Here is a 17,504-nt window from a genome sequence, read left to right on the forward strand (position 1 = left end):
TGGGGTGTGAGCGCGAGGGTCAGGGTTGCAGCGCCAGGCAGGGTTGCAGCACGTTGGAAGCGCACTGGAGTTTGGAATGTCTCTCTCCAGTCAACAGGGAAAGACGCAGCGCTGCCCTAATGCACTGGCCACCCCAGATCGTATGCACAACGTTGGGTTGGCAGCTTCTACACCAGGGAAAGCACCCGAACCCCGGTGCGGCAGCCGGGGAGGGGCTGCCCCCAGCCAGGGACCCGCGAGTCCTGGGGCAGCCGCGGCTTTGGGCACAACCATTCTCCGGAGATGGAGAGGGGAGAAGAAATCTTTCGCTCCCATCCCAACTCGGAGCCATCCGGAACCTGCACTCGCCCTTCTTGCCGTCCTTTTCTTACTGTGCTCTGTGCCGTCACCAGTAGCTCCCCTCCCGCGCGGCTCTGAGTCCCGCTTGCCACTAGTTGCTTCTCGGCAGCTCCCACCCCTACGCGTGGTCCGACCCGGCGGCTGGCGCAGGTTATAAAGATACCGCCGCAGCAGCGGACAGTGGACTCGAGATGCGCCCGAAGGGGTCAGGGCAGGGCTGCGCGGGGAGCCGGCCGGGACCCGGACCAGGACCCGGGCTCGGACCCGGGGACCCAGCAGCACTCACTTGTGCACCTTCACCCTCAGCCAGTCCCGCTCCGGAGCCCTCTGCGCAGCCGCAGGCACGGGGCACTGGACAGAGAGCAGGATCCCGAGCCGCCTCTGGATCCCAGTTCCTCTCGGAAGCCCGCACCGGAGCTCGCTCGGCCTCCGAGGCTGGAGCCAAGGCAGGAGCCCGGCGCCCGTCCGCATTCTCGGCCATCCAAGGGGATGTCCGGTCTATGCCCGACAATTCGGACGCTCGGTGGACCCGCTTCGTATTCCAAGGGCCGTTTGGTTCCCCGGCCACTGGCCTGGGGACTGGAAAGGCAGCCGGCATCTGGAAGACGCCAGCCGCCTACATAGGCCGGCGACCCGGGGTGTCCGGCCCTGAGCGCGCCGCCTTTATTCGGGAGCTGGAGGAAGGTAAACCGGGCCCCTGGGGTCCTGGACGGGGTGGGGACTGGGGCAGCTCCAGGGAGGAAGTGGCCCCATCGGGTCCAGGCGCTCCGCCCCCTCTGGCACTCAGTGTCACCCGTCCACCACCCCCGCGATGTCACTGCGGCGTCTGTCTGGTCGCCCCTTCTCCATCTCCTCCTCCGCTCTTGTCCCCTGGTTTGTGCCCGTGAGTCAGGTCCTGGGGCCTGCGCGCTCGCCCACCCACTTCCATGCGCCTCTTGCTGCGGCAGATCTGCACCCCCTCAGCGCCCCTCTCCTGGGTCTACCGCAGTGCCAGGAGAGGGGCGGGGGTCTGCGGGAGGGCGCTGCCCCGCGCTCTCTGAGCCTGCGCTGGCCGACTGGGCTTGCGTGCGATGGAGGGGTGCGTGGGCGGGCGGAGGGGGAAGTTTTGCCCACTTTTTGGTTGCGGGTATGGGGGCAAGGTCGCGCTCTTCTCCTGCCCGTTCTCTCTCCTTCTATCCTCCTGCGGGTCGGGAGCGATCTCTGGATTGGGCCTAGAGGCTAATCTGGTGAAGTCTTTCTCCTGCCCTCTGCACACGCAACAGGTGCAGGGTGAGTGGCTCCGTCTGTTTGTATGACCCAGGAGACTCCATTGCACTGCCTTCTGGGTAGGGGGTGATGAGCCAGTCTGAGGCTGTACTTCCCCTGGCTGTCTCCATCCTCCTAGACGCCAGGGACCCAGGTGTCCTCAGAGCCCAGTTTCTGAGCCTGGAGGACTGTGACCCCCTTACCTCAGGCTCCTCCAGGGGTTAAAAAAAAAAAAAAGGCCGGGCGCTGTGGCTCACGCCTGTAATCCCAGCCAGCACTTCGGGAGGCCGAGGCGGGCGGATAAGGAGGTCAGGAGTTCGAGACCAGCCTGGCCAACATGGTGAAACCCCGTCTCTACTAAAAATACAAACATAAGCTGGGCGTGGTGGCGGGCATGTATAACCCCAGCTACTTGGGAGGCTGAGGCAGGAGAATTGCTTGAATCTGGAAGCAGACGTTGCAGTGAGCCGAGATCTCGCCATTGCACTCCAGCCTGGGGGACAAGAGCAAAACTTTGTCTCAAAAAAAAAACCCAAAAAAACAAAACAAAAAACCCCAAAAACCCTGTCCACTTGGCCCTGGGAGCAGGGAAGGGAGTGTTGAGTGCTGAGGGGTAAGGGGAGGATGTGGGGGGCAGGAGGGGAGCCCAGTCTTCTCTCCTGATGACCCTTGTTGGAGAACCGACGATAGGACGGGAAACAGCTGGTTGCTGGTAGCATCTGCTCCTTTTTCCTGACGTGGCTGGGCCTTTTCTCCCCACCTGCCGCCTCCTGCAGCACTGTGTCCTAACTTACCTCCGCCAGTCAAAAAGATCACCCAGGAAGACGTCAAAGTGATGTTATATTTGCTGGAGGAGGTGTGTACTGCCTTCCTGATCCAGGCAGGCCCTTATTCTAGTTTTGTCCTGTAGGGGTGGGGATCTTATTTATTTCCTGATTGGCAGTCTCTCTGGGGACCCAGGTAAGGGTCCTTCTTGTGGAAGACAGGTCGATGTGGGATGTTCAGGCTGGAAGAGCTCTCAGAGCCAATCTGATCTGATCTTCTTTTTCCATGAGGGGAAACTGAGCCAGGTTCCACAGTGGGTTAATGGCAGACTCTGGTCTGGTACCCTAGAGAACTAGGGGATGGGGAGAGTTCTCTTAGGGGCCTAGCCTCCCTCTGACCCCTGTGTCCCCCCCACAGCTTCTCCCACTTGTCTGGGAGAGCATTACCTATGGGTGATGGTTCTTCTGCAGAGAGAGAGGGACCTGAACACTGCAGCTTGCATCGGCCAGTCGCTGGTGAAACAGAACAGTGTTTTGATGGAGGAGAACAGCAAGCTGGAAGCCCTGCTGGGCTCAGCCAAGGAGGAGGTAACTGGGTGGGGAGGAGAGGATGGGGGCCAGTCTACACCCGCCTCATGCCAGGACCCTCTCCCGTCCCTGCCCACTCCCAACCCATGGCTCCTCTCTCTTCCTGCCAGATTTTACACCTCAGACACCAGGTGAACTTGCGGGATGACCTCCTCCAGCTCTACTCAGATTCTGATGAGGATGAGGAGGAAGAAGAGGAGGAGGAAGAAGAGGAGGCAGAGGAAGACCAGCAGCATGCTCATCCCTGTGTTGCCCCTAAGCTGTGAGTTCTTGCCTTTGCACCTGCGAGTCCTTTCTCTGCGCCTCAATTTCCTCATTTGTTAAGAGGGACACAGGTGATGTGCTTGCCAGCAGGGTTGCTGGAACTAATTGAGGACACTGCCCTTAGCCCTGGTGGGGAGGCTCACTCCCTGCACCCTGACTCCCATTCCTCCCTCCCCTAGGATTTCGCAGGAGGCATTGCTGCACCAGCACCACTGCCCACAGCTGGAAGCCTTGCAGAAGCTGAGGCTGCTGGAGGAGGAGAATCATCAGCTGAGAGAAGAGATCAGAATGGGGGGAGGAGGGTGTCCCCGCTAGCAGAGGGTGTTGACTTTCCTGTCCCTTCCTCTTTGCCTCCCTCCAGGCCTCTCAATTCGACACCCTTGAGGATGAGGAACAGATGCTCATTCTGGAGTGTGTGGAGCAGTTTTGTACGTAATGTTGTCACTTGGGGTTGGGGGGTTGTCCCAAGGAGCAGAGAAAAGAACTCAAGATGCGGAGTATGGAGATCCAAGTTCAAGTCCCAGATCTGGCACTCCTAGCTGTGTGAACTTGGACACATTCCTTGACCTCTCTGAACCTTTGTCTTTAGAATGGGGATTACTTTTCTCAGCCCCACTGATCTCTCCAGGGTTTATGAAGATTAAGAGTGTCAACAGCTGAGGAAGTACTTTGTGCAAACTATACAGAGCTATACAGAATTTGTGGGTCTCAGGCCAGGCACGGTGGCTCACACCTGTAATCCCAACACTTTGGGAGGCTGAGGCGGGCGGATCACCTGAGGTCAGGAGTTTGGGACCAGCCTGGCCAACATGGAGAAACCCTGTCTCTACTAAAAATACAAAAATTAGCCAGACGCGGTGGCACAAGCCTGTAGTCCCAGCTCCTTGGGAGGTTGAGGTGGGAGAATCGCTTGAACCTGGGAGGCAGAGTTTGCAGTGAGCCTAGATCGCACCACTGCACCCCAGCCTGGGCGATAGAGCAAGACTCCATCGCAAAAAAAAAAAAAAAAAAAAGTGAAGGGTCTCCTCCAAGCCTGTCTCCTCTTATTTGGGGCAGGCAAGAGGGAGCCATGAGCTGCCAGAGACCAGGCACCCAGGGTTGGGACAGTTCAGAGTGATGCACGGGGCAGTGGCTGTGCCTGGAATCGTCCTAGGTGATGTGTGTTTATGAAGATGAGTGAGGAGCAGTGTTTGTGCCTGAGGAGTTCAAGTGTAGCTGGTGAGATGCAGACGCAAAGTGGCAACAGCTGAACTCCTGCTGTTCCCTTTACCCCAGACCTGACCGACCTTCCTTCCTGCCGGGTTCTGCAACTCCCTGAATGGCCCCACTGGTCCCCGGGATACTGGAGTAGGAACCAGTCCCCAAGCTCTGTTGCTTTTACCTCCTAGGAATGGCTTAAGTCTTTTTCCCCCTCCCCAATCTGACTGACTCTAGCCCAGGATACCTCTTAACTGGTCGCACTGCCTCTACTCGTGCCCTACCAGGAACTTCTGCACACAGCCTCAATGAGTTTTCTAAAACCAAACCTGGCCAGGTGCAGGGGCTCTCCCACCTGTGGTCCCAGCTACTCAGGAGGCTGAGGTGGGAGGATTGGTTGAGCCTGGGAATTCTGGGCTGTAGTACACTATGCCAATGGGGTCAGTAGGGTCCAGGGAGTGGAGTACCACTGGGTTGCCCGAGGAGGGGTGAACTGGCTCAGGTCAGAAACAGAGCAGGTCAAAACTCCCATGCTGATCAGTAAGAGGATCGTGCCTATGAATAGCCACTGTACTCCAGCCCCAGCCTGGGAACCTGGCAAGACCTCATTTCTTTCTTTCTTTTTTTTTTTTTTTTGGTGGAGTACAGTGGTGCCATCTTGGCTCACTGCAAACCCTGCCTCCTGGGTTCAAGTGATTCTCCTGCCTCAGCCTCCTGAGTAGCTAGGACTACTGGTGTGTGCCATCACGCACGCCTGGCAAAATTTTTTTTTTGAGACAGAGTCTCACTGTCGCCCAGGCTAGAGCAATGGCGTGATCTCGGCTCACTGCAACCTCTGCCTCCCAGGTTCAAGTGATTCTCCTGCCTCAGCCTCCTGAGTAGCTAGGATTACAGGCACGTGCCACCGTGCCCAGCTAATTTTTGTATTTTTAGTAGAGATGGAGTTTCACCATGTTGGCCGGGTTGGTCTTGAATTCCTGACCTCAAGTGATCCTCCTGTCTTGGCCTCCCACAATGCTAGGATTACAGATGTGAGCCACTGCTCCCGGCCAAGACATCATTTCCTTTTTTTGTTTTTTTTTTTTGAGATGGAGGCTCCCTCTGTAACCCAGGCTGGAGTGCAGTGGTGCGGTCTTTGCTTACTGCAACCTCCACCTCCTGGGTTTAAGCGATTCTCCTGCCTCAGCCTCCTGAGTAGCTGGGATTACAGGTGTGCGCCACCACGCACGGCTAAGTTTTATATTTTTAGTAGAGATGGGGTTTCACCATGTTGGCCAGGCTGGTGTTAAACTCCTGACCTCAAGTGATCCATCCCCCTCGGCCTCTCAAAGTGCTGAGATTACAGGCGTGAGCCACTGTGCCTGGTCCAAGACCTCGTTTCTTAAAAAATAAGTAGCTGGGTGCGGTGGCTCACTTTGGGAGGCGGAAGCAGGTGGATCTCTTGAGGTCAGGAGTTTGAGACCAGCCTGGCCAACATGGTGAAACCCTGTCTCTACTAAAAATACAAAAATTAACCGGGTGTGGTGGCACACGCCTGTAATCCCAGCTACTCGGGAGGCTGAGGCAGGAAAATCACTTGAACTTGGGAGGCAGTTACAGTGAGCCAAGATTGCACCATTGTACTCCTGCCTGGGCGACAGAGATTCAGTCTCAAATAAATAAATAAACCACCAAACCCAAGTCTGACCACGTCATTATTGTACCTAAAACTCCCAAATAGCTTTCCATTGGCCAAAGAATAAACCCCACCCCCTTGCCCACCATTGTGGTCTGGCCCCTGTGCACTGTTCTGGGCCCTCCCCCTCCCAGTGTCTTATGATGGCCTCTGGGCCTTTCCAGTCAGCCTGAGCCCATGTTTTTCCTTCTTTGCCTGGCTGAGCTTCACTTGCCCTGTGGTCTTAGCTTAGTGGTTCCTTTCTCCAGGAATCCTTCCTATACCTTGCAGGTCGTGTTGGGTGCCGTAGCTGTGATGCCCCTGCCCCATACACCCTTGACATTTGCCCATCATGGCCTGTATGGTACGTGATTGTGGTCTGTCTCCCCACCAACTTTACCTCAGTGTGGCGGCTGGGTCTTATTGACCACTCACCCTGGTGCCCTGCTCAGTATCAGTCAATGAACATTTCTTGAAGACCAGAGTGAAGACTGCAAAGCCCGGTGGGACCCGCTGGCACAGCGCAGCAGCCGAGAGTGGGGCAGACAGAGGCATCTGGGAGGGCCAGAGCTGGTCCCCGAAGGCCAGGGGAGCCAGGGCTTGACCTGTCCTCTGCCCTCCCCAGCGGAGGCCAGCCAGCAGATGGCTGAGCTGTCGGAGGTGCTGGTGCTCAGGCTGGAAAACTATGAACGGCAGCAGCAGGAGGTCGCTCGGCTGCAGGCCCAGGTGCTGAAGCTGCAGCAGCGCTGCCGGACGGTGAGTCGGGTGTGTGTGGAACCCTCTTGTCGTGGCCCCATGGGACCCTAGCTTCCTTCTCCCTGTCTCCACTTGGCTCCACCAGGCCCAAGGTCCCTTTGTGTGTCAGAGTCAGAGGAGACCTCAGAGAGCCCCTTATCTTGACCCCTTGTTGTCTTAAGGAGGAGACCAAGGCCCAGAGAGGGTCCTGGAGTCTTCTAGGAACCAGGCTGTGTGACTCCCCTGCCTTCTTTGCCCTCCTTCCGTGTGACTTCTCACTTCATGGACTGCCAAGGACTCACTGATGCGCCTGGGAAGACTTGCTGGAAGAAGGGGGTGCCCCGAGTGGGTAGGCCTCAGATAGGGGTTCACTGGTTTTGGGTCCTTCCAGTATGGGGCTGAGACTGAAAAGTTGCAGAAGCAGCTGGCTTCGGAGAAGGAAATCCAGATGCAGCTCCAGGAAGAGGTGAGTCTCCCTGCCGGCTCCTGCCCCTACCCTGGAGAGCCGCTGGCCCAGAATGGGGACCCCAGTCCCTTGGCAGCTACCTGACTCTGGAGAGGACTAGCAGGAACTGAGTCTTGTCCCTTTCCACCCCCTCCATGCCTGGCACAGCCCAGCAGGTGACAGTTCCATCAAGGTCTGAGTGGTGTGGAGTGCAGGGACCTGCCCTGGGTCCCCCACATGACACTCAGAGTCCAGAACCTGGGCCTCTGGCCTCAGCCTGAGAGCAGATAGGCAGGAGTGCTGGACTGGCTGTGCCTGGGTCCCAGCAGAGCCTGTGGGTGGGTTCCCAGCTGCAGGACCTGTGGGAGAAGTACATGGATTGTGGGGGCATGCTGATTGAGACGCAGGAGGAGGTGAAGACCCTCCGCCAGCAACCCCCAGTGTCCACTGGATCTGCCACCCATTACCCGTACAGCATGCCTTTGGTGAGGACCCTCCCCTGGCTGCCCACTTTTCTACGTCTGTGCCTGTGTCTCAGCCTTGGTGGCTGATTGAGATCCCAGTTCCGTTCTGTGCCTGAGCCTATGGGTGGGGGTTCTGTGGGGGTCATCTGGTAACGTCTGTTCTCTCCACCATAGGAGACTCTTCCTGGTTTCCAGGAGACGCTGGCTGAGGAGCTCAGAACGTCTCTAAGGAGGATGATCTCAGACCCTGTGTATTTTATGGAAAGGTGTGTGGCTGGGGCCCTCCCCTGCCCCATAGGCCATGGCCTTTCCTGTAGTGGGGAGGAGGTTTGTCCTCATACTCTGACCTTCCACGCTTCCCTATACCCGCCTCGTTCACTGCGTCAGCCCCTCCACTCATTGCTTCTCTATGAATATGGACCCATCACTTCTCCCTGAGGTACCTTTTTTTTTTTTTTGAGACGGAGTCCTGCTCTGTCACCCAGGCTGGAGTGCAATGGCATGATCTTGGCTCACTGCAACCTCTGCCTCCCAGGTTCAAGCAATTCTCCTGCCTCAGCCTCCTGAGTAGCTGGGATTACAGGCACGCACCACTATGCCTGGCTAATTTTTTGTATTTTTAGTAGAGACAGGGTTTTGCCATGTTGGTCAGGCTGGTCTCGAACTCCTGACCTCAAGTGATCTGCCCGCCTCAGCCTCCCAAAATGCTGGGATTACTGGCGTGAGCCACCATACCCAGCCTGAGGTTCTTTTTTTTTTTTTTTTTTTTTTTTTTTGAGACAAGTTTCACTCTGTCACCTGGACTGGAGTGCAATGGCGAGATCGTGGCTCAGTGCAACCTCCATCTCCTGGGTTCAAGCGAGTCTCCTGCCTCAGCCTTCCAAGTAGTTGGGACTACAGGCACGAGCCTGGCTAATTTTTTTTTTTTTTTGAGATGGAGTCTCGTTTTGTTGTGCAGGTTGGCGTGATCTCGGCTTACTGCAGCCTCCGCCTCCTGGGTTCAAGCGATTCTCCTGCCTCAGCCTCCTGAGTAGCTGGGACTACAGGTGCCCATCACCACGCCCGGCTAATTTTTGTATTTTTAGTAGATATGGGCCAGTAGAGATGTTGGCCAGGCTGGTCTCGAACTCCTGACCTTGTGATCCACCCGCCTGGGCCTCTCAAAGTGTTGGGATCACAGGCGTGAGCCATTGCACCTGGCCAAGCCCAGCTAATTTTTGTATTTTTAGTAGAGACAGGGTTTCACCATGTTGGCTAGGCTGGTCTTGAACTCCTGATCTCAGGTGATCTGCCCACCTCGGCTTCCCAAAGTGCTGGGATTACAGGCGTGAGCCACTGCCTAAGGTTCTTCAGCTTGACCGAGCCCCAGGGACTGCAGTTTCGGCTTCCATTGTCTCATAATGAAGGTCCTTTTCTCTTTGAAGGAATTATGAGATGCCCAAAGGGGACACGTCCAGCCTAAGGTCAGCCTGCCAGGGGCTCCCCCATCACCTGCCCTCAGCTTTCAGCAGCCAGACAGCCACCTGCCTCTGGTTCTGCCACCCTGCAACTCCGGAGAAGGCCCCGCTGTCTCGGCTGGCTGAGCTGAGAACTGTTCTGGGAAGGAGCTGTCCCCCTTTTCCTTCAAATCTTGCCCCCTGGGTGGCTGTCTGATTCTAGGCAGCTCTGAGTGGGGACTGAAGCTTTCTCTTCACCTGACCAGGGGCTGAGAGGTGACAGGCACTGGCTTAGGAGCTGGGAACACGTGGGACTAAGGCCCAGCGTGGTCCCTTTCCTGACCGTAAGTCCTTGGGCAAGTCATTTGACCTGTCTGAGCCTGTCTAGAATGGATTTGTTCCTATGGCAGGTAGCTGTGGGGTGGGCTATGAAGGTTAAATCATGCAGGAGGGAGGCAGAAGGGAGTGTTAGCCCTGTTGGTGTCTTCTGTGCAGGGTCAGGGACATAAAGGAAGGTGGGGCCTATGCAGTGTTGGTGACCATTCTCCCTCCCTCCTACCAGGGGGATGGGCTGGGTGTTTGAAGCCTTGGAGCTGGTACCCAGCTCCCCTCTCCCCTGGCTGGGACAGAACCGGGAGGAACCATCAGGGTCTGTGTGGAGACAGGGTGGGGGTGGGCCTGGGGGATTGGACTTTCCAGCCCCTCAAAAGATGTCGCTATCTCCCGCCCAGGTATGATTTTCGCTACAGCGAGGATCGAGAGCAGGTGCAAGGGTTTGAGGCTGAGGAAGGGTTGATACTGGCAGCGGATATTATGCGGGGGGAAGATTTCACGCCTGCGGAGGAGTTGGTGCCCGAGGAGGAGCTGGGGGCTGCCGAGAAGGTGCCGGCTGAGGAAGCGGTGATGGAAGAGGTAGAGCTGGTGTCGGAGGAGATTGAGGGCTGGGAGGAGGTGGAACTGGAGCTGGATGAGGCAACGCGGATGAATGTGGTGACGTCAGCCCTGGAGGCCAGCAGCTTGGGCCTTTCACATCTGGACATGAAGTATGTCTTCCAGCAGCTGGCCAACTGGCAGGATGCCCATTACAGGTGGCAGCTGAGGCGGAAGATGCTCCAGAAAGGTGAGTGACCCCACGGGGGCCTCCCTGATGCCAGCGGGACAAGCTGCAGATCGTCGTGCCGATGAAAAGAGAGGGTGGATAAGCTCCCCGAGTGCTCAGCTCCCCAGCCTGGCCCTACCTGGTGTGCTGATTTGCACGGACTTTGCATATCATTTGCATAGGCACCTCCGATCCCCTTCAGTGGGAACTGTAGCGCCAGTGCTCAGTTATGTGTCATTTGCTTAGGATTCCAGATCTCCATCCACTTTTCTCCTGGGGGCTGTGCTGGGGGTCAGGGCTGGGACTGTACCCCCACACTGTGCCTCAGCTTCCCATCTCTGCCCACCTGCTTCCCCTGCCCCCTGCCTCCTCTATCCCCCAGGCTCTCCAACCCTGCAGCAGTGGCAGCAGCAGTCAAAACAAATTAGGGGGTGGGTGGGGGGGATTGTGGAGCAGCCCGGGGGCTGACCCAGGCTGGAGGGCAGGGCCAGCCACCCTCCCACGGCCTGGGAGGAAGAGAGGCCTTCTGGGGCTGCCCAGGCTACAGGGACAAAGGCCTCCACCAGCAAGGGCCACAGTTGGACCAGTCCCCTGGGTGAATTGGAAGGTGGGCTAGGGGGTGGAACAGGGTCTCCTCTCCCCAGCCAGAAACCCCAAAGTCTGGGAGCTGCACCTGCTGACTGCCTGTCTTGTGAGCCCTGCCTCTTTAGGGAGTCACGGGACATGAAAGATGACCTCATGACACTCATGCACAGCAGCCATTGCACATGCAATGTATATATAGTCAGCTCCCATCAGCCTCACTCCCTATGGCAGGAGATGTGTCCCCATTGATTAGGTGAGGAGGGTGAGGCTCAGAGGGCTAAGGACACTTGTTCGGGGCCACACAGCGAGGGGTAGATCTGAGCCTGTCCACTCCTGTGCTGTAGCACCTTCACTGGCCCATCCCTCCACTCTAGTGCTGTCCTGGTACCCGCCCCAGCCTGTCCCCATTCTCATGGCCCTTTGGTCACTGCAGGGTGGAATAGCACTGGCTTCAGCAGGCCTGTTATGTAAGCTTGTGCAGGTTATAAACTGAACCATGACCTTCATGGTGCATGCAGGGGGCAACCTGCATAATTATCAGGACTTTCCATGTCCTTCCGATATAGTTGACCAGACCCCTGCCCACCACCCAGACAGGCCTGTGGTCATCAATGCCCCAGTTCACATCCACCTGTTTCTCTTCTAGGCTTTGCTGTTCCCCAGCAGCCTGCAGAGGCCCCACAGACAGCTTGAGGCCCCTCCTTCCGCTGCCTGGCCAAGCCGCACACCCACAGACCCTCCTTCCCATCCTCTGAAATGGGACCCTGTATCTGTCACCAGCCCACCCTCTGTGTTCATGAACCTGGGCTGGAGCTTGGGGACCCGCGCCTCCACCCTCTTCAGGGACAGGCGGTAGGAACCCTGGCCCTCGCTCTGCAGCTGGTGCAAAAGCTGTGGCTGCCAGGCCTGGGTCACATGGCAGCCCAAGGGGCGGGAGAAGCCCGGGAGAGGCCCACTGGCTACCAGACCCAGCTCTGAGTGGGGAACGGCCCAGCTTCCACCGGTAGGGTGTGAGTGCCCTCCCAACAATGTGCCCCTCACCCCTTGACGCCCGTGCTAACAGTGGCCACTCCGGTTCTTGTTGACTTGAGGGACCTGGCCGTCTTCCCTGTTCTTCATCCTTTCTTCTCAGTCCCTACTTACTGTTTGTAACCACAAGTGTCTCTGTGTGTGGGTGGGTGAGGGCCCCTCTGTCCAGTGGTGTGTCTCTCCTCTCCCTCCCTCCCTCCCTCCCTCCTCTGCCAGTGGCCTGGGGGTGTCCAGGCTCCCACCCATGGCCCAGCCCCTCTCCCCTCCCTCTTGACCCCCCTTCCTGCCCTTGGCTTCCTCTTCCATGTTCCGTCCTCTCCCACACCTTTGTTCCTCAATAGCTGGGGGCTGGGACTCAGGCCTCCCGAGGGTGCCTGCCCCCCTCCACACAGCGCCTCTCAATCTCCTATTGCTTGTCAGCCTGTGTGCGTGTGGTGCAGGAAATAAAGGATCTATTCGCTCCTGGCCCAGCCTCCAGCTGTCTCTCCTAGGGAGTGTGTGTGTGCAGGCATGTGCGTGTGCACTTGGCAGGGCGAAGTTGTGGAGAAAGGGTGGATGCTAATATTGAAGGATATGCCAAGGACTCGTATTAAATACACTGTTTAATCACAGCAGCAGCTCCTGGAGGGTGGTGGATGATGTGATTAAGTGTCTGTCAGATGGAGAAACTCAGGCCAGAGTAGGTTAAGTGATGCTCTCACCAGCAGATCATGGCTGGTGTGGAGCTGGGATTTGAGCTCATGCTTCCCTGATCCTTTCACCCCAGAGACTGACTCAGTGGCCTGGCTGTGAAAGATAGGATGGGAGAGAGTCACCCACTGTCTTAGGGTGAAGTCCCCAGAGCAGACCTGGAACAGGGTTTAGGAACAAGTATAGTCGCCCTCCGTATCCTCGGGCTCTGCATCCGTGGACTTAACCAACCACAGATAGAAAATATTTGGGGGAGGCCAGGTACAGTGGCTCATGCCTATAATCCTAGCACTTTGGGAGGCCGAGGCGGGTGGATCACTTGAGGTCAGGGGTTTGATACCAGCCTGGCCAACATGGTGAAACCCCGTCTCCACTAAAAATACAAAAATTAGCTGGGCGTGGTGGTGGGTGCCTGTAATCCCAGCTACTTGGGAGGCTGAGGCAGGAGGATCACTTGAACCCAGGAGGCAGAGGTTGCAGTGAGCGGAGATCATGCCACTGCACTCCAGTCTGGGTAACAACAGAGTGAGACTCCATCTGAAAACACGAGAAAATATCTGGGGGAGGCCAGGTGTGGTGGCTCACGCCTGTAATCCCAGCACTTTGGGAGGCTGAAGTGAGCGGATCACTTGAGGTCAGGAGTTCGAGACCAGCCTGGTCAACATGGTGAAACCCTGTCTCTACTAAAAATACAAAAAAAATTGGCCGGGCATGGCGGCGGGCCCCTGTAATCCCAGCTACTTGGGAGGCTGAGGTGAGAGGATCACTTGAGCTTGGAAGGCAGAGGTTGCAGTGAGCTGAGGTTGCACCACTGCACTCCAACCTGGGTGACAGAGTAAGACCTGTCTCAAAAAAAGAGAAAAGAAAATGACAGACAAACCAGACATGCGGGAAATTGCCAGCTTTGATAAAGCTTTGAAGGAAATGAAGATGCAGGAGAACACCTTGTGGACCAGAGACCACTGAGCAGGAGAAGCAGTGAAATTTCCTAAAATCTGGAGGATTCCCTGCCCCTGTTATCTTCAAGCCCCCAGTGGTGATGTGGAAGAAAAGCAACCTGCAAGGTGGATGCAAGCCACAAGCTGCTCTGTGAACCTGGGCAGCTCGCACTGATGCCACCGGCCTGTGGGTCTCTGAGGGGACCCGTAAATGGGACTGCCAAATTCTCTGGTTTTCTCTAGGATATTATAGAAAATTATTTATATGAATAGTAAAAATAAAACACACTTTGTGGCCCCCCTGCCAAAAGAATATCATTGAGAAGGCTATTGCTGTGGCTAACCAGGTCTCAGTCCTGCTGGGAACTCGGGGGGACAGTAGAATAGATCTCAGAGTAGCCTGGGCGAGGTGGCTCACACCTGTAATCCCAGCACATTGGGAGGGTGAGGCAGGTGGATCACCTGAGGTCAGGAGTTCGAGACCAGCCTGACCAATGGATGAAACCCCCATCTCTACTAAAGGTACAAAATTAGCCGGGCGTGGTGGCACACATGCCTGTAATCCCAGCTACTCGGGAGGCTGAGGCAGGAGAATAGCTTGAACCCAGGAGGTGGAGGTTGCGGTGAGCCAAGATTGCACCATTGCACCCCAGCCTGGGCAATAAGAGTGAAACTCTGTCTCAAGGAAAAAAAAAGAATATATCTCAGAGTTATCCCACCCCTTGGCGGGGGGAGCTGGGGTATTTATCCTCTAACTGTCATCTGACACTGAGAGATGCTTCTGGAGGCATTTAACTGCCCTGCACTTGGCCCTGAGGGAAACTAGAATGTGTTACCTCCAAATACGCCACTTTGGCATAGGGACTATTTTGAGCTGAAGGCAATTGAGAAGAAGCAGATACAAGAAAAGCTCCCTGCCCTCTTATTTGCATAAAAGCAGGACATACATTTTCAACTGTGTCCATCTACCAGGAAGGATGAAAGTTAAATCTCTGGGCTGGGCACAGTGGCTCATGCCTGTAATCCTAACACTTTGGGAGGCCAAGGTGGGCAGATCACCTGAGGTCGGGAGTTCGAGACCAGCCTGAGCAACATGGAGAAACCCTGTCTCTACTAAAAATACAAAATTAGCCGGGTGTGGTGGCACATGTCTGTAATCCCAGCTACTTGGGAGGCTGAGGCAAAAGAATCACTTGAACCTGGGAGATGGAGGTTGCAGTGAGCTGAGATTGCCCCATTGCACTCCAGCCTGGGCAACAAGAGCGAAACTCTGTCTTTTTTTTTTTTTTTTTTTTTTTTGAGACGGAGTCTCGCTCTGTCGCCAGGCTGGAGTGCAGTGGCAATCTCGGCTCACTGCAAGCTCCGCCTCCCGGTTCACGCCATCTCCTCCTCAGCCCTCTGAGTAGCTGGACTACAGGCGCCCACCACCCCGGCTAATTTTTTTGTATTTTTAGTAGAGACGGGTTCACCGTGGTCTCGATCTCCTGACCTCGTGATCCCCCGCCCGCCTCCCAAGTGCTGGATTACAGCGTGAGCCACCGCGCCCCGAACTCTGTCAAAAAAAAAAAAAAGCTGGGCGCCGTGGCTCACGCCTGTAATCCCAGCACTTTGGGAGGCTGAGGCGGGTGGATCACGAGGTCAGGAGATCAAGACCATCCTGGCTAACATGGTGAAACCCCGCCTTTACTAAAAATACAAAAAATTAGCCGGGCTTGGTGGTGGGCGCCTGTAATCCCAGCTATTTGGGATGCTGACGCAGGAGAATAGCGTGAACCCAGGAGGCAGAGCTTGTAGTGAGCCAAGATCGTGCCACTGCACTCCAGCCTGGGCAACAGAGTGAGACTCCATCTCAAAAAAAAAAAAAAAAAAGTTAAATATCTGGAGACAACTTTATTTTTTATTATTTTTTTTGGTTTCCATAATTTGGACTTATTTTATTGATACTCAGTGAATAAAATGTTGATTTTTGTTGCATTACAATACACTTTTTGGTAGTGGTTGCACAATGTTGATCGTTTATTTATTTACTAAATACTGCAATCTCCAAATTGCCTTTTTTTTTTTTTTTTTTTTTTTGACAGAGTCTCGCCCTGTCTCCCAGGCTGGAGTGCAATGGCGTGATCTCAGCTCACTGCAACCTCTGCCTCCCGGGCTCAATCAATTTTCCTGTCTCAGCCTCCTGAGTAGTTGGGATTACAGGTGCACAACACCATGCCCAGCTAATTTTTGTATTTTTAGTAGAGACAGGGTTTCACCATATTGGTCAGGCTGGTCTCGAACTCCGACCTCAGGTGATCCGCCTGCCTCGGCTTCCCAAAGTGCTGGGATTACAGACGTGAGCCACCGCGCCTGGCCAAATTGCCAATTTTTACGTGATATTTCTGGCAATGATGGTGGCTTCTCTCTTTGAATACATAAAATGGTCCATTCAATCCATGGTTTTCATATTCCTTTGTTATTCTATCTACTGCTTTAAAATACATTCAGCCTGGGTGCGGCGGCTCACACCCAGAATCCCAGCACTTTGGGAGGCCGAGGCGGGTGGATCACGGGGTCAGGAGTTTAAGACCAGCTTGGCCAACATGCTGAAATCCCATCTCTACTAAAAATTACAAAAGTTAGCCTGGCGTGGTAGTGCCCACCTATAACCCCAGCTACTTGGGAGGCTGAGGCAGGAGAATCGCTTGAACCTGGGAGGTGGAGGTTGCAGTGAGCTGAGATGGCACTACTGCACTCCAGCCTGGGTGACAGAGCAAAACTCTGTCTCAAAAAAATAAAATACATTCAAGTAAAAAAATATAAGTTACTTGCAATGAGTGCACACTTACAACAGCGAGGAGAGCTGAGAACATAATTAACCAATACTCTTGTGTTCAGAGAATAAATAGTCTGAAACCGTGGGACTGAAGCTTGCTCCTCATAGACTTTCTCAAAGTATCCTTGGTGGACGTAAAGTTACCTTCACTCAACGGAAGGACACATCTTCTGCTGTGGTGGGAGGACACAGAATGACAATTTCATTTACATAGGATGTTTTCCTTCCGTAATGTCTGGAACAAGTCGGAGACAGCTTTAGACTCCTTTCAGCCTGGAGTGGCACCAGTGCAATCTACATAACAAACTTGACTCACTAGCCTTTATTTACCATTCGTTTTCCATATAGCTGCTTTCCCATGCACGGTTAGCCACCCTTGGAAGTCCAACCTAGGCTGGAGCTTGGGGGCCTGGACCTCAGCCCTCTTCTGGGACAGGCGGTAGGAACCCCAGCCCTTGTTCTGCAGCTGGCACAAGAGCTGTGACTGCTGGATGTGGGTCACATGGCAGCCCAGGGGGCAGGAGAAGCCGGGGGAGGCCCACTGGCTACCAGACCCAGCCCTGAGAGGGGACAGGGCTCAGCTCCCATGGGCAGAAAGCTGTTTCCCACACACAGTTAGCCACCCTTGGAAGTCTTAAAACTGCTGTCCTTTATCTTGCCTACAAATGTATTGTTCTTTGTTGAAGATGCTCTGTGAGCCTGAATTCTCCCATCTGAGTACTAACGAGGCCCCACCGTGCTTAGTTTCCAAGATCAGGGCGCGTTCGGGGTGGTATGGCCGTAGACAGTGTGAGCCTGAATTCTAAGCTACCTCTCTGAGTTACTCATCTCTGGGTACTCTGTGTGTTAAATGTGTGATACACGTGTTAATAAACTTGTTTGCTTTTCTCTTGTAATCTATCTATTACAGAGCCCCAGCCATGGACCTAAGATGGGTAAAAAAAACACTTTCCCTCCCCTACAGCCCTCAGGTGGAGGGTAACTCAAGGTAACGGTTTCAGCAGGCACAAGAACAATGATGGAATGGGGTGAGACACCAGCAATGTCTGCACCAGCCACTCATGGGCAATTATTTACAAATATTTATTGGGTTCCTCCTATTCTTGCCACTGGGGATACAGAAGGGAGGAGGGACTTGTCACACTCCCAGTTTCCTGTTTCGCCAGAGAGGCAGACAATAAACTGGCAAACAAAACAACTACAGATTGTGAAGTGTG

General features: G+C 55.0%; 1 protein-coding gene across 1 annotated transcript; it reads left to right on the forward strand.

Annotated features, from left to right (window-relative positions):
* Window positions 1-262: 262 nt before the first annotated feature.
* Window positions 263-10,393, forward strand: HAP1 (huntingtin associated protein 1). The gene is given in 13 exon segments (XM_030808241.1): window positions 263-1,023; window positions 2,361-2,440; window positions 2,767-2,802; window positions 2,805-2,936; window positions 3,047-3,198; window positions 3,380-3,480; window positions 3,560-3,628; window positions 6,677-6,807; window positions 7,178-7,252; window positions 7,582-7,716; window positions 7,870-7,961; window positions 9,120-9,158; window positions 9,863-10,393. Coding segments are annotated over 13 exon segments (1,989 nt in total). The 5' UTR covers window positions 263-530; the 3' UTR covers window positions 10,317-10,393.
* The last annotated feature ends 7,111 nt before the right edge of the window (window positions 10,394-17,504 follow it).

Source organism: Nomascus leucogenys, unplaced genomic scaffold (assembly GCF_006542625.1).
Source record: "Nomascus leucogenys isolate Asia unplaced genomic scaffold, Asia_NLE_v1 Super-Scaffold_285, whole genome shotgun sequence".
Taxonomy (NCBI): domain Eukaryota; kingdom Metazoa; phylum Chordata; class Mammalia; order Primates; family Hylobatidae; genus Nomascus; species Nomascus leucogenys.